This window comes from Symsagittifera roscoffensis, chromosome 9 (genome assembly GCF_963678635.1).
Source record: "Symsagittifera roscoffensis chromosome 9, txSymRosc1.1, whole genome shotgun sequence".
NCBI classification, from domain to species: domain Eukaryota; kingdom Metazoa; phylum Xenacoelomorpha; order Acoela; family Convolutidae; genus Symsagittifera; species Symsagittifera roscoffensis.
The window spans coordinates 40,790,953-40,816,576 of record NC_087070.1 but is presented as its reverse complement, the minus strand read 5'-3'; the positions used below and the strand labels follow the sequence as shown (position 1 = coordinate 40,816,576).

The following is a 25,624-nucleotide window of genomic DNA, read 5'->3' as shown; positions in this document are numbered from 1 at the left end:
GCTTCCCCCTTGCGTGTTCCTGTTTTCGGAATATGAGTACTTCTTAGGTTTCATCAGCATGTATTCTCTTGATTTCTGTCTCATTTCTTCTGGGGTGGGTGCGCTGTCCTTCGACAATGTGTAGTATGTTGCTAACATTGTCCTTAAGTCATCACTTTTCACCCCATCGATGAACTTCGAGGCAATGCTAAAGTTCCGTCTATTTGTCGACTCCTCTGGGTCACTCCTCCTTCTCAAGCTCTCGAGGTCATCTAGGAACCGATCTATTGACTTGTCGTCCCTCTGCCTTCTCTTTTCAAATCGCATCATCGCTTGGTGACCCTTCATGCCTGACCCGAATCGATTCAGCAATATCTCGAAGATCTTGTCCGCGGTGTCGCGTTCTTCCTCCTTCTTTGCGACCACGCATTTTAATGCCGTTCCTTCCAAATTGCTCAGTATGGCTGTACATGCTTGTCTTTCGTCACTCAAGTTATCTTGTTCTAGATGTAATCTCATCACTTCCACCCAAGTGTCAATGCATCCATCGGAGTCGTCCTTGAATTCTTTTGGCTTCTTGAATGTCTTTCTTGTTTTTCCCTCTCTCCTGTCGCTCGAGTCAGTGTTCCTCGTGGCGAAGGCCTCTAGAGTCCTGTTCATCATCTCCCAAGTGCTGACCCATGTCATAGCATTTGGTCCTGTGTTGCTGTTAGCTGTTGCATCTCCCGGACCAGTCGTTGTATTCGACGTTCCATTCTTCATTATTGTTTTCGCAGCTGTTGGTGCTATGCTTATCGCATCCCTGGTTAAGGGCAACGGTGTCGATTGCCGTTTGTTCCTTTGTGGTTCTACAAAGTCAACTCTGGTGCCTTGCGTACGATCCGCTGCCGGTCTTTCTTGTGGAGTAGAACCTCTCAAGATTGCATCCAACTTCGCCTGTATTGCACACGAACTCTCGGCTTGACTCTTGCTCATTGTGTCCATTCTCCTTTCCAGGCTCCCTAATTGGCTGTTGACATCATCATATCGGTTCTTTAACTGTTGCATGTCTGTTTTGATGTTCTTTTCTCGTTCTTCATTGGTGGCTTCTACCTTATCTGACATTTCCTTGAGTCTCTCCTCTGTTGCCTTAGCTAGGTTAAAATAACTGTCTAGATACTCGTGCTTGTTGTATCTTATCTCCTTTTTTATCACCTCTCTCTCTTCTTCACTGTTCTTAAGTCTTTTGTCGATCTGATTTAATTTCGCCAACAAGTCGCCCAGCTCAATGGTAGTCTCTTCATGGTCAGCCGTCGGTTTCTCTTCGGCCGTAGCCTCTGCTTTAGCTTGTTCCTCATTCTGGCCGGCTTCTGTCGCTTTCGTGCTCACTGTACCAAATGTTCGTGCTCTTTCTGTTTTTGGTTCTTCAGTCACGTTTTCTTTCCATTTGAGTCCGACCATTATTGCAAACTTCTCTGTGAAGGATGTCTTTTTCACTTGAGAGTCGTTTTTCACAGTCTCTCGGGTATTGCCTGTTGTGTCTTCCAATGCGTCTATTCGTGAAAACTCCACGGTTTTTGGACTTTGGTCTTCCACGTGGGGCATCGGTGTGGATTCCGTTGTCCTCTTCTCCACTTCATCTACGCTCTGGTCTGGTGTCTCTAGGTCGATTTCGATTGTGGGCTCCACCTGTTTTTCCCCCACATCTTCTCGTGTCTTGCTCTCGGTGCCACTCCTCGTACTGACCATGTTAACTGAAAAGTTCTTCTTTGTTATCTTTGGGCCTGTTGATGTCGTTCTGCGCAGCGATGAATTATATTTCGTGTTTGATCCACTTGACCTTTTTTCGAGCACCGGTACCCTACTCCGCCTCATTATTTCTATTTACAACTGCTTTTATTTACAATTTTATTATATACACGATTCTATTCTAAGAATAAGAAAAATAATAAAACAAAAAAAAAATTTTTTTGTGGTAACAAATTTTGTACAACGTGTTAAAAACCTTGTTGTAGCTCTCTTTCTAAAACCTTTGAAAGATTTCCCTTAATGTGGTCTCAACCGTACCTATTTCGATTTGTCTTATTTTGTCTTAAGACACACTTGTTGTAATTCTACTTCAATTTTTATACCGTCCCAAGACTATTCGTCACTATCACAGTACTCTCCGCTAGTGTCCTAAGACCCTTGTACCAAGGCCACTGTTCCAAGACTACTGTCCCAAGACTAGTGTCCCAAGACCACTGTTCCAAGACTACTGTCCCAAGACTAGTGTCCCAAGACCACTGTCCCAAGACTAGTGTCCCAAGGCTAGTGTCCCAAGACTACTGTCCCAAGACTAGTGTCCCAAGGGTAGTGTCCCAAGACCAGTGTCCCAAGGCTAGTGTCCCAAGACTATTGTCCCAAGACTAGTGTCCCAAGGCTAGTGTCCCAAGACTACTGTCCCAAGACTAGTGTCCCAAGGGTAGTGTCCCAAGAGTAGTGTCCCAAGACCAGTGTCCCAAGGCTGGTGTCCCAAGACTAGTGTCCCAAGACTAGTGTCCCAAGACCCTGTCCCAAGACCACTGTCCCAAGACCCTGTCCCAAGACCCTGTCCCAAGACCCTGTCCCAAGACCACTGTCCCAAGACCACTGTCCCAAGACCCTGTCCCAAGACCACTGTCCCAAGACCCTGTCCCAAGACCCCGTCCCAAGACCACTGTCCCAAGACCACTGTCCCAAGACCCTGTCCCAAGACCACTGTCCCAAGACCCTGTCCCAAGACCACTGTCCCAAGACCCTGTCCCAAGACCACTGTCCCAAGACCCTGTCCCAAGACCACTGTCCCAAGACCCTGTCCCAAGACCACTGTCCCAAGACTGCTCTGTCCCAAGACTTCTTCGGTCTTGTCCCAATACTCGTCACGGAGTGTCTTCCTCGTTGTAGGGTCTTCTTGAATCACCGTACCTTGTACCACCACTCAAGCTCTAGTAAAATTTTCCCAAAAACCCTCTCTTAAAAGCCAAATGCTGACCCCCCTCTTCTTTTTGGTTGTTTCTGTTTCAATGTAGGTGCGCAGGTATCTTGTGATCACCTGTTCGTATAAAACCAAACACCAATCCTCACTAAAATGCAACAAAAATCTAAGTAAGAAAAATAATAAAAACAGAAAAATGAGCCCACCTGAAATTCAAAGGTGACCAATGTCTACCTTTCGTCTAAAAAATATGTCTGGTACCTAATTGCCACGCGTTTTCCTCCCCCCACTAGTGATCTTATGGGGTATCACAAAAGCTGTCTATGTCCGGTCCCCCCTACCAAACCAACCAGCGTACCAGTCTTAACTCGAGTTGAATTTTGGATATTCACCTATTATCACCAACGCGTGTTATGGCTAATGTAACTAAGTCAACGATGTCGATTAATTAGTTACTCTAGTTTCTCCCTTTTTACAATTTGCAACCGCTCACCTCTAGCCTAACCAGTCCTCCTTCTAACCTCCCCCCTTTCTAGCCCCCCTTCTTAAGCCTAAAAATTACTTTAAGCGCCGGGTGCTAAACCTCTCAAGAGAAAACCGTAGACCTGTTTCCAGGCCTGCTCAAGTAAAAACGTTCCTCAAAACTGGGGGATTTCGCTTATCCAATTTTACACTTATCTCCTATAATGTAATGTGGATTCTAACGATACCCGTTCTGCCCAACTTGAGAACTCGAGAATTGCCAAATCCTTCTTGGCTGCTTTCCCACTCGACTGGTCACCTGTTCCAGTCCAGTCTCCTATTGGTTCAGCTCAAGTGTCCCTGAACCACTTTCCCACTCGGCTGGTCACCTCTTCCAGTCAAGTCTCCTATTGGTTCAGCTCAAGTGTCCCTGAACCACTTTTCCACTCGGCTGGTCACCTCTTCCAGTCAAGTCTCCTATTGGTCCAGCTAAGTTCCAAGCTATCTGAAAACCCTTGACAACGCCCCACTTCGGGCACTTTATTCAGTTTACTGGTTTAAATTGCTAGGTTGATCGAAACGATCGAACTTGTAAAACAGTATGGGTATACTATTTAATTAATATAAAGGTTTGATCCAACTAATCTGGTGTCAAAGTCACTGTCTATTTTCGTTTTATGGTTTTTGTTCCTTTTTCTATTCTTTTTTGGTTTTTGTTTTGCTTTTTGTCTTTTTGCTCGTGTTTTTGTCCCCCTAGTTGCCCCCCTTTACTCGGTTAGCTAAGCCTCGTTCGGAGAGCGTACCAGGAAATTTTCTCGAGTTTTCTTAAAAAGCTATCACGGTACAACCGGAAGGTTTGCACGTTCCTGTCGAACCGTACCGCCGGTACTCTAGAATGGGCATTCAGCCCGAAGCTGTCTCAAGTGGGTTCGACTCCGTAGTCTTGATGTCGTAAACACCCAGGAGCGCCATAAAAACACTATGTAACATTCGTCTACTGCAGTCACATATGAGGCTTAAGAAAAATAGGCCCTATAACCACTGGCTCAAGGGTCAGGGACACTATCTCTTGTGTTTTTCTGCCTCAAGAACGGTCGGAGCCAGTTCGGTTCGTTTGTGACATGAGACTACGACCCGTTACAGCTTAAAGGCTACTACTAAAATATCCCCCCACTCTAGAATTAGAAACGTCCCCATACTTAGGTCTCTAGATACCCAAAATACATGAACGCCGTTAAAAACCGGGTTGGAACAATCCGTTAAGTTGCTTTTTTATTAGACAGTGGAACTTTGATCCATTTCAGATGGATCAACCTAAAACTCGCCTTACCTCAACATAACAATCATAAAACACACTCTAGGAATTTAAATTTGTACTCACATAGTAGCACGCTCAAGAAGTGGGAAATAATCCAGTCGGTAGTTAACTCAAGAATTAAATAACGTAACTAAATGAGTCTAATGTTTTATAGTTTTAACAATGAGAACGAGTTTATACTCTAGACAATAGTTTTCTTGTGAACTATTAGGACACTCAAGTTGTCCACCTTTCCACCGAAGGTTCACTCTAGTCCAGTTCCGAATAACACTCCAGTCGCTATAATCCAATTCGTGGGAATGCTCTCGTCTCTGTCACAGATGGGACAGCTCTACTCTCGATTATTATAGTGATGGAAATTGCGAATAGCAATTTCCTACTGCTTTTTCTTACAACTTTCCCGCGTGTGCGACTCAATTGTTCTGAAATTGTTCTAACTTCTTTTTCTGATTTTCAGTTCTCGCGAGAAAATCGTGCATGACAGGTTCCATTCGAAATTTTAAAAAATTAAATTTCACTCCAAAATCAAGTGTTTTTTGCTCCTCTCAAGGTCAAACTTCCAAATATGACCGACTGGCACATACTCCCCGGACTCGAGATCGATGTCCTCATCGCGCGCTGTCTTCTGCCAGTGAGTCCCAGAAAAACCGAGTGTTGCTCAAGATACAGTGCCAGTGGTCATTTACAGAAGTTTGCAGCAGATTTAAGCTTATCTACACCCCAAAATTCACAGCCAATTAAAATTTTCACACTATTGCTAAACAGCAACCAAAATCTGCATACAGCTGCACCCTTGAATTTTCGCTTTTCAAGCCAATCATTTTAAAATCTCTTTTGTCCTATTCAATCAGGAAATTGTCATGCAGCATTTCGATTTATATAATAAATATAGCATATTAGTAACTCTCCTGTCGCTCGAGTCAGTGTTCCTCGTGGCGAAGGCCTCTAGAGTCCTGTTCATCATCTCCCAAGTGCTGGCCCATGTCATAGCATCTGGTCCTGTGTTGCTGTTAGCTGTTGCATCTCCCGGACCAGTCGTTGTATTCGACGTTCCATTCTTCATTATTGTTTTCGCAGCTGTTGGTGCTATGCTTATCGCATCCCTGGTTAAGGGCAACGGTGTCGATTGCCGTTTGTTCCTTTGTGGTTCTACAAAGTCAACTCTGGTGCCTTGCGTACGATCCGCTGCCGGTCTTTCTTGTGGAGTAGAACCTCTCAAGATTGCATCCAACTTCGCCTGTATTGCACACGAACTCTCGGCTTGACTCTTGCTCATTGTGTCCATTCTCCTTTCCAGGCTCCCTAATTGGCTGTTGACATCATCATATCGGTTCTTCAACTGTTGCATGTCTGTTTTGATGTTCTTTTCTCGTTCTTCATTGGTGGCTTCTACCTTATCTGACATTTCCTTGAGTCTCTCCTCTGTTGCCTTAGCTAGGTTAAAATAACTGTCTAGATACTCGTGCTTGTTGTATCTTATCTCCTTTTTTATCACCTCTCTGTCTTCTTCACTGTTCTTAAGTCTTTTGTCGATCTGATTTAATTTCGCCAACAAGTCGCCCAGCTCAATGGTAGTCTCTTCATGGTCAGCCGTCGGTTTCTCTTCGGCCGTAGCCTCTGCTTTAGCTTGTTCCTCATTCTGGCCGGCTTCTGTCGCTTTCGTGCTCACTGTACCAAATGTTCGTGCTCTTTCTGTTTTTGGTTCTTCAGTCACGTTTTCTTTCGATTTGAGTCCGACCATTATTGCAAACTTCTCTGTGAAGGATGTCTTTTTCACTTGAGAGTCGTTTTTCACAGTCTCTCGGGTATTGCCTGTTGTGTCTTCCAATGCGTCTATTCGTGAAAACTCCACGGTTTTTGGACTTTGGTCTTCCACGTGGGGCATCGGTGTGGATTCCGTTGTCCTCTTCTCCACTTCATCTACGCTCTGGTCTGGTGTCTCTAGGTCGATTTCGATTGTGGGCTCCACCTGTTTTTCCCCCACATCTTCTCGTGTCTTGCTCTCGGTGCCACTCCTCGTACTGACCATGTTAACTGAAAAGTTCTTCTTTGTTATCTTTGGGCCTGTTGATGTCGTTCTGCGCAGCGATGAATTATATTTCGTGTTTGATCCACTTGACCTTTTTTCGAGCACCGGTACCCTACTCCGCCTCATTATTTCTATTTACAACTGCTTTTATTTACAATTTTATTATATACACGATTCTATTCTAAGAATAAGAAAAATAATAAAACAAAAAAAAATTTTTTTTGTGGTAACAAATTTTGTACAACGTGTTAAAAACCTTGTTGTAGCTCTCTTTCTAAAACCTTTGAAAGATTTCCCTTAATGTGGTCTCAACCGTACCTATTTCGATTTGTCTTATTTTGTCTTAAGACACACTTGTTGTAATTCTACTTCAATTTTTATACCGTCCCAAGACTATTCGTCACTATCACAGTACTCTCCGCTAGTGTCCTAAGACCCTTGTACCAAGGCCACTGTTCCAAGACTACTGTCCCAAGACTAGTGTCCCAAGACCACTGTTCCAAGACTACTGTCCCAAGACTAGTGTCCCAAGACCACTGTCCCAAGACTAGTGTCCCAAGGCTAGTGTCCCAAGACTACTGTCCCAAGACTAGTGTCCCAAGGGTAGTGTCCCAAGACCAGTGTCCCAAGGCTAGTGTCCCAAGACTATTGTCCCAAGACTAGTGTCCCAAGGCTAGTGTCCCAAGACTACTGTCCCAAGACTAGTGTCCCAAGGGTAGTGTCCCAAGAGTAGTGTCCCAAGACCAGTGTCCCAAGGCTGGTGTCCCAAGACTAGTGTCCCAAGACTAGTGTCCCAAGACCCTGTCCCAAGACCACTGTCCCAAGACCCTGTCCCAAGACCCTGTCCCAAGACCCTGTCCCAAGACCACTGTCCCAAGACCACTGTCCCAAGACCCTGTCCCAAGACCACTGTCCCAAGACCCTGTCCCAAGACCCCGTCCCAAGACCACTGTCCCAAGACCACTGTCCCAAGACCCTGTCCCAAGACCACTGTCCCAAGACCCTGTCCCAAGACCACTGTCCCAAGACCCTGTCCCAAGACCACTGTCCCAAGACCCTGTCCCAAGACCACTGTCCCAAGACCCTGTCCCAAGACCACTGTCCCAAGACTGCTCTGTCCCAAGACTTCTTCGGTCTTGTCCCAATACTCGTCACGGAGTGTCTTCCTCGTTGTAGGGTCTTCTTGAATCACCGTACCTTGTACCACCACTCAAGCTCTAGTAAAATTTTCCCAAAAACCCTCTCTTAAAAGCCAAATGCTGACCCCCCTCTTCTTTTTGGTTGTTTCTGTTTCAATGTAGGTGCGCAGGTATCTTGTGATCACCTGTTCGTATAAAACCAAACACCAATCCTCACTAAAATGCAACAAAAATCTAAGTAAGAAAAATAATAAAAACAGAAAAATGAGCCGACCTGAAATTCAAAGGTGACCAATGTCTACCTTTCGTCTAAAAAATATGTCTGGTACCTAATTGCCACGCGTTTTCCTCCCCCCACTAGTGATCTTATGGGGTATCACAAAAGCTGTCTATGTCCGGTCCCCCCTACCAAACCAACCAGCGTACCAGTCTTAACTCGAGTTGAATTTTGGATATTCACCTATTATCACCAACGCGTGTTATGGCTAATGTAACTAAGTCAACGATGTCGATTAATTAGTTACTCTAGTTTCTCCCTTTTTACAATTTGCAACCGCTCACCTCTAGCCTAACCAGTCCCCCTTCTAACCTCCCCCCTTTCTAGCCCCCCTTCTTAAGCCTAAAAATTACTTTAAGCGCCGGGTGCTAAACCTCTCAAGAGAAAACCGTAGACCTGTTTCCAGGCCTGCTCAAGTAAAAACGTTCCTCAAAACTGGGGGATTTCGCTTATCCAATTTTACACTTATCTCCTATAATGTAATGTGGATTCTAACGATACCCGTTCTGCCCAACTTGAGAACTCGAGAATTGCCAAATCCTTCTTGGCTGCTTTCCCACTCGACTGGTCACCTGTTCCAGTCCAGTCTCCTATTGGTTCAGCTCAAGTGTCCCTGAACCACTTTCCCACTCGGCTGGTCACCTCTTCCAGTCAAGTCTCCTATTGGTTCAGCTCAAGTGTCCCTGAACCACTTTTCCACTCGGCTGGTCACCTCTTCCAGTCAAGTCTCCTATTGGTCCAGCTAAGTTCCAAGCTATCTGAAAACCCTTGACAACGCCCCACTTCGGGCACTTTATTCAGTTTACTGGTTTAAATTGCTAGGTTGATCGAAACGATCGAACTTGTAAAACAGTATGGGTATACTATTTAATTAATATAAAGGTTTGATCCAACTAATCTGGTGTCAAAGTCACTGTCTATTTTCGTTTTATGGTTTTTGTTCCTTTTTCTATTCTTTTTTGGTTTTTGTTTTGCTTTTTGTCTTTTTGCTCGTGTTTTTGTCCCCCTAGTTGCCCCCCTTTACTCGGTTAGCTAAGCCTCGTTCGGAGAGCGTACCAGGAAATTTTCTCGAGTTTTCTTAAAAAGCTATCACGGTACAACCGGAAGGTTTGCACGTTCCTGTCGAACCGTACCGCCGGTACTCTAGAATGGGCATTCAGCCCGAAGCTGTCTCAAGTGGGTTCGACTCCGTAGTCTTGATGTCGTAAACACCCAGGAGCGCCATAAAAACACTATGTAACATTCGTCTACTGCAGTCACATATGAGGCTTAAGAAAAATAGGCCCTATAACCACTGGCTCAAGGGTCAGGGACACTATCTCTTGTGTTTTTCTGCCTCAAGAACGGTCGGAGCCAGTTCGGTTCGTTTGTGACATGAGACTACGACCCGTTACAGCTTAAAGGCTACTACTAAAATATCCCCCCACTCTAGAATTAGAAACGTCCCCATACTTAGGTCTCTAGATACCCAAAATACATGAACGCCGTTAAAAACCGGGTTGGAACAATCCGTTAAGTTGCTTTTTTATTAGACAGTGGAACTTTGATCCATTTCAGATGGATCAACCTAAAACTCGCCTTACCTCAACATAACAATCATAAAACACACTCTAGGAATTTAAATTTGTACTCACATAGTAGCACGCTCAAGAAGTGGGAAATAATCCAGTCGGTAGTTAACTCAAGAATTAAATAACGTAACTAAATGAGTCTAATGTTTTATAGTTTTAACAATGAGAACGAGTTTATACTCTAGACAATAGTTTTCTTGTGAACTATTAGGACACTCAAGTTGTCCACCTTTCCACCGAAGGTTCACTCTAGTCCAGTTCCGAATAACACTCCAGTCGCTATAATCCAATTCGTGGGAATGCTCTCGTCTCTGTCACAGATGGGACAGCTCTACTCTCGATTATTATAGTGATGGAAATTGCGAATAGCAATTTCCTACTGCTTTTTCTTACAACTTTCCCGCGTGTGCGACTCAATTGTTCTGAAATTGTTCTAACTTCTTTTTCTGATTTTCAGTTCTCGCGAGAAAATCGTGCATGACAGGTTCCATTCGAAATTTTAAAAAATTAAATTTCACTCCAAAATCAAGTGTTTTTTGCTCCTCTCAAGGTCAAACTTCCAAATATGACCGACTGGCACATACTCCCCGGACTCGAGATCGATGTCCTCATCGCGCGCTGTCTTCTGCCAGTGAGTCCCAGAAAAACCGAGTGTTGCTCAAGATACAGTGCCAGTGGTCATTTACAGAAGTTTGCAGCAGATTTAAGCTTATCTACACCCCAAAATTCACAGCCAATTAAAATTTTCACACTATTGCTAAACAGCAACCAAAATCTGCATACAGCTGCACCCTTGAATTTTCGCTTTTCAAGCCAATCATTTTAAAATCTCTTTTGTCCTATTCAATCAGGAAATTGTCATGCAGCATTTCGATTTATATAATAAATATAGCATATTAGTAACTCTCCTGTCGCTCGAGTCAGTGTTCCTCGTGGCGAAGGCCTCTAGAGTCCTGTTCATCATCTCCCAAGTGCTGGCCCATGTCATAGCATCTGGTCCTGTGTTGCTGTTAGCTGTTGCATCTCCCGGACCAGTCGTTGTATTCGACGTTCCATTCTTCATTATTGTTTTCGCAGCTGTTGGTGCTATGCTTATCGCATCCCTGGTTAAGGGCAACGGTGTCGATTGCCGTTTGTTCCTTTGTGGTTCTACAAAGTCAACTCTGGTGCCTTGCGTACGATCCGCTGCCGGTCTTTCTTGTGGAGTAGAACCTCTCAAGATTGCATCCAACTTCGCCTGTATTGCACACGAACTCTCGGCTTGACTCTTGCTCATTGTGTCCATTCTCCTTTCCAGGCTCCCTAATTGGCTGTTGACATCATCATATCGGTTCTTCAACTGTTGCATGTCTGTTTTGATGTTCTTTTCTCGTTCTTCATTGGTGGCTTCTACCTTATCTGACATTTCCTTGAGTCTCTCCTCTGTTGCCTTAGCTAGGTTAAAATAACTGTCTAGATACTCGTGCTTGTTGTATCTTATCTCCTTTTTTATCACCTCTCTGTCTTCTTCACTGTTCTTAAGTCTTTTGTCGATCTGATTTAATTTCGCCAACAAGTCGCCCAGCTCAATGGTAGTCTCTTCATGGTCAGCCGTCGGTTTCTCTTCGGCCGTAGCCTCTGCTTTAGCTTGTTCCTCATTCTGGCCGGCTTCTGTCGCTTTCGTGCTCACTGTACCAAATGTTCGTGCTCTTTCTGTTTTTGGTTCTTCAGTCACGTTTTCTTTCGATTTGAGTCCGACCATTATTGCAAACTTCTCTGTGAAGGATGTCTTTTTCACTTGAGAGTCGTTTTTCACAGTCTCTCGGGTATTGCCTGTTGTGTCTTCCAATGCGTCTATTCGTGAAAACTCCACGGTTTTTGGACTTTGGTCTTCCACGTGGGGCATCGGTGTGGATTCCGTTGTCCTCTTCTCCACTTCATCTACGCTCTGGTCTGGTGTCTCTAGGTCGATTTCGATTGTGGGCTCCACCTGTTTTTCCCCCACATCTTCTCGTGTCTTGCTCTCGGTGCCACTCCTCGTACTGACCATGTTAACTGAAAAGTTCTTCTTTGTTATCTTTGGGCCTGTTGATGTCGTTCTGCGCAGCGATGAATTATATTTCGTGTTTGATCCACTTGACCTTTTTTCGAGCACCGGTACCCTACTCCGCCTCATTATTTCTATTTACAACTGCTTTTATTTACAATTTTATTATATACACGATTCTATTCTAAGAATAAGAAAAATAATAAAACAAAAAAAAATTTTTTTTGTGGTAACAAATTTTGTACAACGTGTTAAAAACCTTGTTGTAGCTCTCTTTCTAAAACCTTTGAAAGATTTCCCTTAATGTGGTCTCAACCGTACCTATTTCGATTTGTCTTATTTTGTCTTAAGACACACTTGTTGTAATTCTACTTCAATTTTTATACCGTCCCAAGACTATTCGTCACTATCACAGTACTCTCCGCTAGTGTCCTAAGACCCTTGTACCAAGGCCACTGTTCCAAGACTACTGTCCCAAGACTAGTGTCCCAAGACCACTGTTCCAAGACTACTGTCCCAAGACTAGTGTCCCAAGACCACTGTCCCAAGACTAGTGTCCCAAGGCTAGTGTCCCAAGACTACTGTCCCAAGACTAGTGTCCCAAGGGTAGTGTCCCAAGACCAGTGTCCCAAGGCTAGTGTCCCAAGACTATTGTCCCAAGACTAGTGTCCCAAGGCTAGTGTCCCAAGACTACTGTCCCAAGACTAGTGTCCCAAGGGTAGTGTCCCAAGAGTAGTGTCCCAAGACCAGTGTCCCAAGGCTGGTGTCCCAAGACTAGTGTCCCAAGACTAGTGTCCCAAGACCCTGTCCCAAGACCACTGTCCCAAGACCCTGTCCCAAGACCCTGTCCCAAGACCCTGTCCCAAGACCACTGTCCCAAGACCACTGTCCCAAGACCCTGTCCCAAGACCACTGTCCCAAGACCCTGTCCCAAGACCCCGTCCCAAGACCACTGTCCCAAGACCACTGTCCCAAGACCCTGTCCCAAGACCACTGTCCCAAGACCCTGTCCCAAGACCACTGTCCCAAGACCCTGTCCCAAGACCACTGTCCCAAGACCCTGTCCCAAGACCACTGTCCCAAGACCCTGTCCCAAGACCACTGTCCCAAGACTGCTCTGTCCCAAGACTTCTTCGGTCTTGTCCCAATACTCGTCACGGAGTGTCTTCCTCGTTGTAGGGTCTTCTTGAATCACCGTACCTTGTACCACCACTCAAGCTCTAGTAAAATTTTCCCAAAAACCCTCTCTTAAAAGCCAAATGCTGACCCCCCTCTTCTTTTTGGTTGTTTCTGTTTCAATGTAGGTGCGCAGGTATCTTGTGATCACCTGTTCGTATAAAACCAAACACCAATCCTCACTAAAATGCAACAAAAATCTAAGTAAGAAAAATAATAAAAACAGAAAAATGAGCCCACCTGAAATTCAAAGGTGACCAATGTCTACCTTTCGTCTAAAAAATATGTCTGGTACCTAATTGCCACGCGTTTTCCTCCCCCCACTATTGATCTTATGGGGTATCACAAAAGCTGTCTATGTCCGGTCCCCCCTACCAAACCAACCAGCGTACCAGTCTTAACTCGAGTTGAATTTTGGATATTCACCTATTATCACCAACGCGTGTTATGGCTAATGTAACTAAGTCAACGATGTCGATTAATTAGTTACTCTAGTTTCTCCCTTTTTACAATTTGCAACCGCTCACCTTTAGCCTAACCAGTCCCCCTTCTAACCTCCCCCCTTTCTAGCCCCCCTTCTTAAGCCTAAAAATTACTTTAAGCGCCGGGTGCTAAACCTCTCAAGAGAAAACCGTAGACCTGTTTCCAGGCCTGCTCAAGTAAAAACGTTCCTCAAAACTGGGGGATTTCGCTTATCCAATTTTACACTTATCTCCTATAATGTAATGTGGATTCTAACGATACCCGTTCTGCCCAACTTGAGAACTCGAGAATTGCCAAATCCTTCTTGGCTGCTTTCCCACTCGACTGGTCACCTGTTCCAGTCCAGTCTCCTATTGGTTCAGCTCAAGTGTCCCTGAACCACTTTCCCACTCGGCTGGTCACCTCTTCCAGTTAAGTCTCCTATTGGTTCAACTCAAGTGTCCCTGAACCACTTTTCCACTCGGCTGGTCACCTCTTCCAGTCAAGTCTCCTATTGGTCCAGCTAAGTTCCAAGCTATCTGAAAACCCTTGACAACGCCCCACTTCGGGCACTTTATTCAGTTTACTGGTTTAAATTGCTAGGTTGATCGAAACGATCGAACTTGTAAAACAGTATGGGTATACTATTTAATTAATATAAAGGTTTGATCCAACTAATCTGGTGTCAAAGTCACTGTCTTTTTTCGTTTTATGGTTTTTGTTCCTTTTTCTATTCTTTTTTGGTTTTTGTTTTGCTTTTTGTCTTTTTGCTCGTGTTTTTGTCCCCCTAGTTGCCCCCCTTTACTCGGTTAGCTAAGCCTCGTTCGGAGAGCGTACCAGGAAATTTTCTCGAGTTTTCTTAAAAAGCTATCACGGTACAACCGGAAGGTTTGCACGTTCCTGTCGAACCGTACCGCCGGTACTCTAGAATGGGCATTCAGCCCGAAGCTGTCTCAAGTGGGTTCGACTCCGTAGTCTTGATGTCGTAAACACCCAGGAGCGCCATAAAAACACTATGTAACATTCGTCTACTGCAGTCACATATGAGGCTTAAGAAAAATAGGCCCTATAACCACTGGCTCAAGGGTCAGGGACACTATCTCTTGTGTTTTTCTGCCTCAAGAACGGTCGGAGCCAGTTCGGTTCGTTTGTGACATGAGACTACGACCCGTTACAGCTTAAAGGCTACTACTAAAATATCCCCCCACTCTAGAATTAGAAACGTCCCCATACTTAGGTCTCTAGATACCCAAAATACATGAACGCCGTTAAAAACCGGGTTGGAACAATCCGTTAAGTTGCTTTTTTATTAGACAGTGGAACTTTGATCCATTTCAGATGGATCAACCTAAAACTCGCCTTACCTCAACATAACAATCATAAAACACACTCTAGGAATTCAAATTTGTACTCACATAGTAGCACGCTCAAGAAGTGGGAAATAATCCAGTCGGTAGTTAACTCAAGAATTAAATAACGTAACTAAATGAGTCTAATGTTTTATAGTTTTAACAATGAGAACGAGTTTATACTCTAGACAATAGTTTTCTTGTGAACTATTAGGACACTCAAGTTGTCCACCTTTCCACCGAAGGTTCACTCTAGTCCAGTTCCGAATAACACTCCAGTCGCTATAATCCAATTCGTGGGAATGCTCTCGTCTCTGTCACAGATGGGACAGCTCTACTCTCGATTATTATAGTGATGGAAATTGCGAATAGCAATTTCCTACTGCTTTTTCTTACAACTTTCCCGCGTGTGCGACTCAATTGTTCTGAAATTGTTCTAACTTCTTTTTCTGATTTTCAGTTCTCGCGAGAAAATCGTGCATGACAGGTTCCATTCGAAATTTTAAAAAATTAAATTTCACTCCAAAATCAAGTGTTTTTTGCTCCTCTCAAGGTCAAACTTCCAAATATGACCGACTGGCACAGTAGATAAAGTCAAATCTGCTGCAAACTTCTGTAAATGACCACTGGCACTGTATCTTGAGTCGCACTCATTATTCTGGGGGCTCACTGACAGACGACGACGCGCGATGAGGACATCGATCGTTAGTCCGGGGAGTATGTGCCACTCGATAATCTTTGGAAGTTTGACCCTGAGAAAAACGTTATTCTTGATTTTGGGGTGAAATGCAGTTTTCAAAAACTCGAGTTGAGCATGTCATGCTCAAATTTCTCGCGACCACTGAAAATATCAGTAAAATAAGATCAGAAGGTTCGAACTACAAGCGCGGGAAATTAGTCAAAAATAGCAGCGGGAATTTGCTTTTCGCAATTTTCGATAATTAATTCTAACGAGAGTAGAGCAGTTGTATTCGCGGCAGGAGACAGAAAATGATCGCGAGTGAAAGGAGAGTAAAATTCAAGTGGACTAGAGTGAACCTTCGGTAGAAAGGTGGACAACAGAAGTTTCCCAATGGTCCAGACCCAAAGCTTACTTCTTGAGCTAAAACTAATTTATTACAAACTTCTCGAGTTAAACTTAATTACCCATCAATTCTAGAGTTGCTTTATAGTTTTGTTAATCGATTCTAGAGGTCATGTCGGTATGTGAGTACCAAATTTAATTTTCTTGAGTGTGTTTTATTTTGTTATGTTGAGTTAGGGAGAGTTTTTAGTTTGATCCATCTGAAATGGATCAAAGGTCCACTGTCTAATAAAAAGTAACTATACGTAAGGTCCCGACCCTGTTTTTAACGCGTTCGTGTAGTTAAGGTATTTTGAGACCTAAGTATGGGGGCATTCTTATTTTCTAGAGTGGGGGTGGTATTTTGGTAGTGGCCTCTAAGCGGTTAACTACCAAATCTGCTGCAAACTTCTGTAAAGGCATGGGAAAGTGTTCTCTTTGGCTATTGAGGTGAGGCACGTGTGGAGTCGCATAAGATTCTTCCCATAGTTTCGAGCGACGTTGACGTCTTGGTTCCGACCGCTTGAGGTAGAAAAACACAAGAGATAGTGTCCCTGACTCTTGAGCCAATGGTTATAGGGCCTATTTTTCTTTAACCCAATATGTGACTTAAGTAGGCGACTGTTACAGTCGGTTCTTGCTTAGTTGTTGCCAGATCCGTAACAACGGTTCACAGCCTGATTTTTTTGATCTGATTTACTATGATACTTTTGACCTTCTGATTAAACATGGAAAATAATTTTAAAAAAAGGAATTGATCTGAGAGAAGCACAAACATCTGAATTGCAAATTGTCTATCAGGTACACAAGGCGGATTTGTCTATCGAAGTACTTCAAAACGAATCAGTCGTTTTTATTCAGTTACTCGAGTTAGTTGCGATCTTTCAGCTTACGTGAGTTCATAGACTTTGTTGGCTAGGTTTTTTTTGTTTTATAGCAATAAAGTAGTTTTTTTGGATTGAATGTAGCACAGCTCTGAACGTTTTTCAGGCTAAGTGCGATGTCTTGGTTCCAAAATGTAAATGGAGCCCAAGCGGAGCAGATGTTGAAGACCCCTAATATCCCTCCTGGAACTTATATAGTTAGACCAAGTACTGATTCGTCTGGAATGTATGCGCTCTCTGTTAAGGAGAGCAGAGAAAATGTTTGTCATATCAAAATAGTATATGAAGATGACCAATTCTTGCTCTACGGAAGACCAGAGCAATTCGCTACTATCAATGAGCTTATTAACTATTATGTTGAAAACCCCACGATGTTGAAATTGAAAGAGAGCGGTGATCATTCAGGTGGTTTTCTGCAGTTAACTGAACCGTATGCCAATGGCGCAGACGATATCAGAAAGGAAAAGTGGTTTCATGGACAAATTGATGGCTATGCTGCACAACAACTGCTTCAAGACTATGGAAAAAGTGGATCTTTTCTTGTACGCGAAAGTCATTCAACTCCAGGAGCATTTGTTCTTGTTGTGAAATCTGCCGAAGATGAGGTTAGAAACATCAAGATTAACAAATCGAACAACCAGTTTGATATTGGTTGTGGGGACAAATTTTCTACAGTATCAGATTTAGTGGCTCATTATTTGCAGAAACCGATTATTATCAAACCGGGAAGTGGCGATATGATGAATCATACGGGCCCAGTTTTGCTGCAAAATGGGTTGCCATCAACTCGTGTTCACGCGAAAAACTTCGTAAAGAAATTTTCAGACTTTTCAACATGCCAAGAGTTTTTGCAAATCGAATTTGAAAATCTTCAATCGCGGAAGCCGCCCAGAAAACCATACAATTTTCAGAAGGCATCCAAACCAGAAAATCGAGCTAAAAACCGTTCTCCCCAAATAGTTCCTTTTGATAAAAATAGAGTAATTCTTCCGGACGGTGTCGGGGACTCGGATTATATAAATGCAAGTAATGTAACGCTCGAGTTTGAACAAGGTTTTAAGAAGAAATACATATTGACGCAAACGCCACTGAAAGATACAGTTGACGATTTCTGGAGAATGATTTGGTACTCAAATGTGAAGGTTATTGTCATGTTAACAGAACGACAGAAAAGGCTGCCGATGGTCGATTATTGGGAGACTCTAAGTAAAGACAGTCAGTTTGTAATTAAGTGGCAAAAAGCCACGCCCTATTTTCACCCTGAAGAAATACCATCTCAACACAAGCAGTCCGAAAACGAGAAAAACTCACATTGGATTTCTACGGTATTGGAAATAACGAAGCGAAATTCAAGCCACAGTGAAACCAGAAAAATTCACCATTACAAGTTCATTAGTTGGGACACCTATCCACCAAGTCCGGCCATATTTGTGGAGTTCATCGAGAAGATTCGAACGAAAAATCCAAGTATAAATTTGGTGGACAGCAATAAACAGAAGCCGGAGTCTACACATGAGAGTTTTCAACGGGACCGCAGTCCTATAGTTGTGCACGACTTGATGGGGATTGGTCGTGCAGGTGTTTTTATTGCAGTGGACAGTCTTGTTTCCTATACCCAGTTCACGTCTATGAGATGCAACATAGATATTGCGAAACTAGTTTTGGATCTGCGGCAGCAGCGCGAAAACACAGTGCAACTGTCGGGCCAGTACGAATTCATATACAGGTGTGTGCATTGCCATTTGAAGCGACTAGAACTCATTTTGGAGACCAGGAGGATGTCACGTGCCAAAGGACACGACTACACGAATGTAGGAACGACAGTGAGTCCAGCAGTTTCAATGAGCACAGTTAATTCTCAATTGACCCCAAACTTGACCCCCGTTGGAGGACACCAGCCAATGCACCTCTGCAATGTGTAGCCAGCACGGTTCTAGAAGTACATTAGCAACTCTTTAGTCTTTCTTTTTTTTTATTTAATATATTTTGTAGCTCCAATCAAAACTGCTCTCAATTGAACTGACTGAATATCTAGACAGTAATGAAGGCTTATCATGGACTCGGGATTTGGTCACTGTTTACAGTCCTCGTTTTTAGTATCACACTTTTAGGGTCTTTTCTAACGAATTGCTGGTTTTGCGTAATTTTCGACGTCAGCAAAAAATGTGGTATCGAAATAACATTTCTCTTCTGAATCGAGATCTTAAAAGAATAGAAATAAATTAAGATAAAAACAGTCTCCGCGCAAAACTCGCAATTTTATTCGAAAAGGTCTTTTCACTTTTCTATGTAGCAAAATTTGAATGCTTTCACTAACTTGTTTTCAATACGTTGTAAGGCATCTGAAACAGAGTAGCCCTTAGACTGATGAGCACCGATGTATGGTCTCGTTAGTGATACATTACTCGGTATTTGCGGCGTCGTATTAGGTCTAAAAATAAAAAGGCTTCAAATTTTCGTGGCAAATGAACGTTTTTGATGGTTTGCAATTGGCAGGGTGGGACTTCTTGTATAAAATTAGACAAGCCGGCTAAATTCCTAACAGTCAATGAATGTAGTGAAAACTCTTATACAGGAGGTCGTGATGATTTTTTTATTTTTCAGTAAAAGTCTTGAAATTTGTTGAGGCTCAAATTTACTTTTTTTTTGCTGTTTGTTTTTTAATAAGTTCAGTTTATTTCCTTTGTTATCGAACAGTGAAAGTGTAAAGGTCACCATTAGTGTGGTCGACTTCTCGTTTCAAAAGTGGATCTTTTGATCCAGGTTTTTCAAATTGGGTTGTTTTTTGTCGAAAAGTCTCAATCATAACGTTTTTTGGAAAATGAAATAGCTTAAAGGCCATCTATGTTTTCTTTGAAATACGAAAGTCGAAGCTTTTTTCAAAAAGCACGTGTTTTTTTTCTGTTTACTTGCGTTAATTGACTCCTCCCACTGGCTGTTGGCTATGTTTTATTCTTTAATGGGAGTATCTTGTTCGACATTGAATTGATGCTAACTTATTGGTCTGTATTGCTCTGCTAACAGAGCAGAAATATTGACGTCCCCTGTGCAGATGCTTTTTCAAGAAGAAGATAGCTGTTATCTGTAAACAACTAGTACTAGCCTTAACGCGTTTACTGTCTGTGTTTCCCTTGTGGCGGGGTTGTGAACACTTTGTCACCAAATAATGAACTTTGTCACCAATTAATGAACCTTTTATTTGCGAGGTAGGTTAGAAAAACAATGTTCGTACTAATAAACCTACGCTCGCAAGCTCCTAGTGTAATGACAAGGTACAAGGTGTCTTGTTAATCTGGACAAGGTACAACTTCGGTCACGGCTATAATGGTTCGGCCATGTTCACCGAAAAGAAAATGACAATGCGCTATAATCAACAGAGCGTGTTTCAGTCCCAGGAAAAAACCAGCAGGAAGGCCTAAAAAACGCTGCATCGATTGTGTCAAAGGTGATTTCAATACTTCTAGTCTCAAATCCCTAAAATCTGCCTTGATCGAATGGCATGGAAAACTTATTATCTTCCATTAAATAGTTTGAAAGCTATTCAGAATCTCCTCACATCTGAATGCTGGAATTTGTCGAGCTATCCATCTATCATTACAGTAGGAGCTTGCGTTCAACACTCAGCGTAACTTACAAGGCAATAGGAAGGAGTGTTCTGAACTACGCAGCGCCAATTTGGACCCCCACACTTAGCTACACCAACTAGCAACGTTTACCAGTAAAGCAAAACAACGCCGTAGGAACTACGGGATGCCTAAGAATGAGTGACATAACTCATTTGCATGATGATACTAAAATTCTACCGGTTAAAAACACAATGAAATGCTTTCTAAACAGTTTCTTCTCGGGTGCCATCAGGAGCACAGAGCTGACCACCACACTGTTAGCTACCAAGGTTTTGATCGGAACATCAGACCAACCCTCGAACGTAAGTTCAAAGCTGACATTGAACATTAGCTAAACAAAAACCGAGAGAACATCTCAAAGCTTGAATATGTTAAAGGAATCAAAAATCTTCACACAACAGAAGTACAAAACTTTCAGAGACCCTGAGGGAGCTGCAGTGATGGATTGAACGAGCCGAAACCAACATGACCAGTCAGGAAAAAAGTTTCCTTAACTCTCTCTCTCTCTCTCTCTCGATTCCTCAAACATAAGCAATCTCTCTAATTCAATCAGAAGCTCGAAGCAGAGATCGATGTAGCTACAACAACCATTGCTTACACACTTTCCGAGCGTCCAACCGTCTATTTTTTGAAAGTATACTCGTAAATAATATCAATTATGAGTCGTTGATCGTTGTGAAGTCATTAATAAATTCTTGGCGATTTTTTCTTTTTTTTCAAAGGAAAAATCTTATAATTCGCTTATGCTCATATTTGATTTTTCGCTGTTTAACTTTGATTTCTTTAAACTTCAATTGTTTTCCTTTTTTAAAAATCTATCGAACAGCCAATTAGTAAAGGTCGCAAAAACTTGATAGTCTTCTAGTTTCGAAAATGATTACAATTTTCAGGTTTCCAAGCGGAGTTTCAACTTTGTATGGATCCAATTTTTTTTTTAATTTTGATCCAAAAAGTGTCAATATTAATCTTATGCTGTAATTCAAAGAGCTTCATGGCCATATTATTTTATTTTTGAAGTTGGAAAATTGACCTTTAAAAAAACAAGTCAGTTTTTCTGTTGTCTCGCCCCAATAGGCTTTTTTCCAACTGTTTGTTGGTTATGTTTTGAGTTCTAACAATAACTACGACAAGATGAATATCAGGAATAAGAAAGAAAACAACAATGAGACGGGTCTGATCCGGACTTTGATCTTGATAGGCATTTATGAGGGACACTAAAGCAAACAGAACAGAGGCCAAGTCCCACACCCAATTAAAAGAAAGTTATTAGCCGAAAATTTTATCACTAAAAACACTTACTCTCATTTTTTTCTGATTTCGGGGTGAGCTAGTAATTCAACAATTATTCGTTTACCGCTTAATTCGTTCAAGTGCCCATCAGAATGTGTTCATTTTCCTTGTTTTGCTCGTTTTCAAGTTCACTGTCTAGAGAAGACGCGTCTCCTTGTCATTCACCGAAACGCAGTATCTCAAGTTCTAAACTTGAATAATTTTTAATCATTTTTTGTGCATTTAAACCTATATTCAATGGAAAGTTTTTTTTTGAATTTTAACGATTTTTTTTATTTTTCATCTAAGTTTCAGAGGACAGTAACTATTTTTTTTTCTCGTTTTTAAGGCTCTTATTTCAGTGTTTTAGGTCAGTTGGCTTTCTTCGAAACACGAATTATTGATGTTTTTTGTGAAGTTTTTTTTACAAAATTACTTTTCAAAACATTTATTGCGCGTGCTTTTCTAAAAAAATTTCTTCAAACCGGCATTGCGCGCTATTGAGAGGGTACAGAAACCTATTGTGAAGGAGAAGCCATCCTTGAGACATGTGTAGTTTTACCTGATTTTTTTTTTAAAAAGAACGTACTGGAATTTTTCTATTTTTTTTTTGCATTCGTCTATAGAAACTGGAAATAGTGGCAGAATAATGCGATTTCTTGATGTTTTCACTTGTAAGATCAGTTTTACCCTTTTCTGACTTTTTTCCGGGACTAAATTTTGAAAAATGATAAAATTACTCATACTGAATTCTCATGAAAAAATTCGAGCTGTCCGGTGTGTTTAAGTTAAGTTCTTAAGGCGAAAAAAGGTGAGAAGTAATTGCTTTTTGAGTTCTAAACCTGTTTTTCTTATTTAGTCATTCCCTTGGAAATTGTTGAAAAATGTCGAAGTTTTATCCGATTTTTTCTTCGTTGAGGTCTTACATTGCAATTTGGAGAGTCTGATTTATCAACATTCATTGTAAGTTGCCACAAAGGTTCTTTGTTGGATGTAAAATTGAACAAAATAGACGTAATTTTTTAAAATTTAAATGTAAGAAATAAGTTTAAAAGAACAATTAGTTTTTTAAAGCTTAATTCTTTTTTAAAACGACTATTTTGTTCAATTTGACATCGGATATTTTATAGGATGCTCCGATGGTCCTTAGGGACCCGTAGAGGAGCAAACGACAACAAAATAACCCAAATCCTGTGAATTGAAGAATTTCTTTATTCGTGTATTCGTTCTTAATTTGGCTTAGCATTACTTACAATTATGTTCGATGGGCGCAATTTTCACGAGAAAGCCTGTAAATTTGCCCTCCCTGGTCGTCCATTCGGAATTGCCAAATTGAGCGCCTGTTGTGATATAAATTACGCCTAACAATTGGTCAGGTAAGGAGTTTGGGCGCTAACTTGTATGGGCTCGAAACTACGTTGAATCTAACACGAAAACTGTTTCTTAACTTCAAACGAAAATGCAAATTGACTTGTTTTTCGTTTCAGTGTTCTATTTTCACACTTTGAGCATTTTTTTCAATTCGAACCCAAATCAGGTTTGTGTTTCTGAATGATTTGATAATTTTTACAAATGATTTGCATTAAGATCAGACTCTATGCTCATTTGAACTTCGAACATCTTTTCAATGTGGAATAATGATTTCAAGCAATTAGCTCTAAAATCCAAGTTTCCATGTACTTGCACAAAATTATTTTAGATTTTTGATCTTCCTTAATGCCAACATTTTTTTGTTTTGGTAAATTGTAAGAACCTTCTTTTAGCAATAGTTAGAATTCCAATTTTCAACAGGCTACAAATACGAATACCGCAAAGTTTTTCTGCCGATTATGACTCTAATCTTGGTCTGCAAAATATTAGCTGCAGGGGCGGATTTCGGGGGGGGGGGCGGACGCCCCCCCCCTCAGGGATTCGACCCCCTACCGACCCAAAGGGTCCCCCCTTTGATACTTTTTAGGAAATCCATTTTTGCCCGACCGACCCTAAAATTTTTCTAAAGGCGCCTTCGGCGCCAATATATACTAACTTTGAGGGGGAGCGCGCGCCAAAAAAAACGCGCTTTTTTGTCAAAATTTATCAAAAAGTGCCCAAAAACGGCTTTTTTGACTGTTTTTTCAAAAATTTGCCTGCGGCGCACAAAATTTTGCCAAAATAAGGGGAAAACACTGCTTTGGGAGAGCTCGAAAAATCAATTTGGTCGACCTAAAAAAAAAAAAGGTCGTCAAAATTTTCGATTTTTTTTGAAAATCCGCCCCCCCCTCGAGAAAATCCTAGATCCGCCCCTGATTAGCTGCTCAAAAGTAAGATTTTGAAGTTTCCTTCAGAATGATGTTCTGAATTAAAATATGAGGTACCCCTTAGATGAATTTTGAGCTGAATTAGTTCAGATCCAAATAGTTTTGAATTGATGTAGAAGTTGTCCAGTATCATTTTTAGACACTGAAGCACTCGATGGCCGATAGCATCGGAATTTTTTTTTTAAATACCAGGAGCATTTAAAGGAGAATTAGAAAAACAACTCCCTGGAACTTATTTGCATCCTTTTTGTCGGCCTACTTGCAGTGTGTTTTGTGCTTTCAAATAGTTTTTAATAAGTTTTTCAAATAGTTTTTTCCCTGCTTATCAATTCAATTTTGCGCAGCGTAAATACAATATAAGTAAATTGCATTTAATACGCTCCGAAAATTCCCGACTGCATAGGTTTATGTTTTTTTCGTCTTCGTTTTTTGGACTTAGTTTTCTTTACCAATTTGTCGACCTTAATCTCGGTAGTTTCAAGCGTTTTCATAGTAAATCGAATCAAGGCTATATTTCAAAAAAATATATCTTTTCTTTTTTTACTTGAGTTTCATTTGAATAAAAGGGAATTGGTGAGTTTTGAATTGGATTCAAGATAAAGGTTACAGTGCTGATTTAAATTATCCGGACAAATCGAACAAAACTTGAAAATTAAAACGCGTTTTTCTCAAATTGGGTTAAGATTAGACAAAAAGTGAAGAGAACAAAAGTTGCTTAGAATTTCACCAGAATTAATATGGTGCCATTTTTTCTTCGAAATTCTCAACAAAAATTTTACCCCAAAAATGGGTTATTTTGGCTTTTTTCAATTAATCAAGAATTACGCAAAAACTACTTTGTTAATTGACAAGAAAATTATATCACAGGAAGCCTCTTACGCAGTTCAACAAAGTTTAAGAAGGGTTAAATCTCCAAAAGTTTGCGCAAATTGTTTAAAATTTATTTTTAAACAGAGATTCTGGGTTTTATATAGTAAAAATCACATTTATTGACTATCAAGTGAAAATTTTTTCTCTTATACTGGTTTTTGGAGATTTAACCCTTATTAAACTTTATTGAGCTGCGTAAGAGGCTTCCTGTGATATAATTTTCTTATCAATTAACAAAGTAGTTTCCGCGTAATTCTTGATTAATTGAAAAAAGCCAAAATTACCCATTTTTGGGGTAAAATTTTGGTTGCGATTTTCGGAGCAAAAAATGCACCATATGAATTCTGGTGAAAATCTAAGCAACTTTTGTTCTCTTCACTTTTTGTCTAACCTTAACCCAATTTGAGAAAAACGCGTTTGAAAATTCAAGTTTTGTTCGTTTTGTCCGGATAATTTAAATCAGCGCTGTATTACGTTTTCAACATAACGAGTGAATCATATGGTACCATCGCTTTTTTCTTACTTAATTTCGTAGAAGGTTTTGGATTCTTTAGCCTAGTGGTGTAGTGGTGACTTTTGTTGGAATGCTTCTTGCATCAAGCATTTTTCTTGAAGTTTTTAGCTATTTTTGCCGTATCTAACGCTTAAAATGGTGAAGACTCTAAAGATTTTGTATAATTTACGTTTCTATATTTCGAAGAATTTTATCGGCTTAAGTGGGTATTTTTCTTTTAAATACGGTTTAAGTTGCGGCATATCAAGTCGTTTGAAGAGCCAAAATAGTTTTCTATGCGTTGTGTATTTTTGGGAAGATAGTAAATAAATTGAATTTACGTGAATTTATTTCACGGATCAACGGGCGCTTAAGTTTAGTCGGGCGTTAGGGTATTTT

At 41.3% G+C, this 25,624-nt stretch overlaps 2 protein-coding genes across 2 annotated transcripts in view; one reads left to right on the top strand and one right to left on the bottom strand.

Moving 5' to 3' along the window:
* LOC134854596 (neuronal calcium sensor 1-like) overlaps positions 1 to 25,624 on the bottom strand; it is a 393,660-nt gene that overhangs the window by 31,229 nt on the left and 336,807 nt on the right. The window lies entirely within an intron of this gene.
* LOC134854355 (tyrosine-protein phosphatase non-receptor type 11-like) lies at positions 16,781 to 19,242 on the top strand. Its single transcript, XM_063870577.1, has one exon. The coding sequence runs from the start codon at positions 16,787 to 16,789 to the stop codon at positions 18,590 to 18,592; it is 1,806 nt and encodes a 601-aa protein (XP_063726647.1). The 5' UTR covers positions 16,781 to 16,786; the 3' UTR covers positions 18,593 to 19,242.

Coding starts and splice junctions, on each gene's coding strand:
- LOC134854355 (XM_063870577.1), top strand. CDS start 16,787: ATGTCTTGGTTCCAAAATGTAAATGGAGCCCAAGCGGAGCAGATGTTG.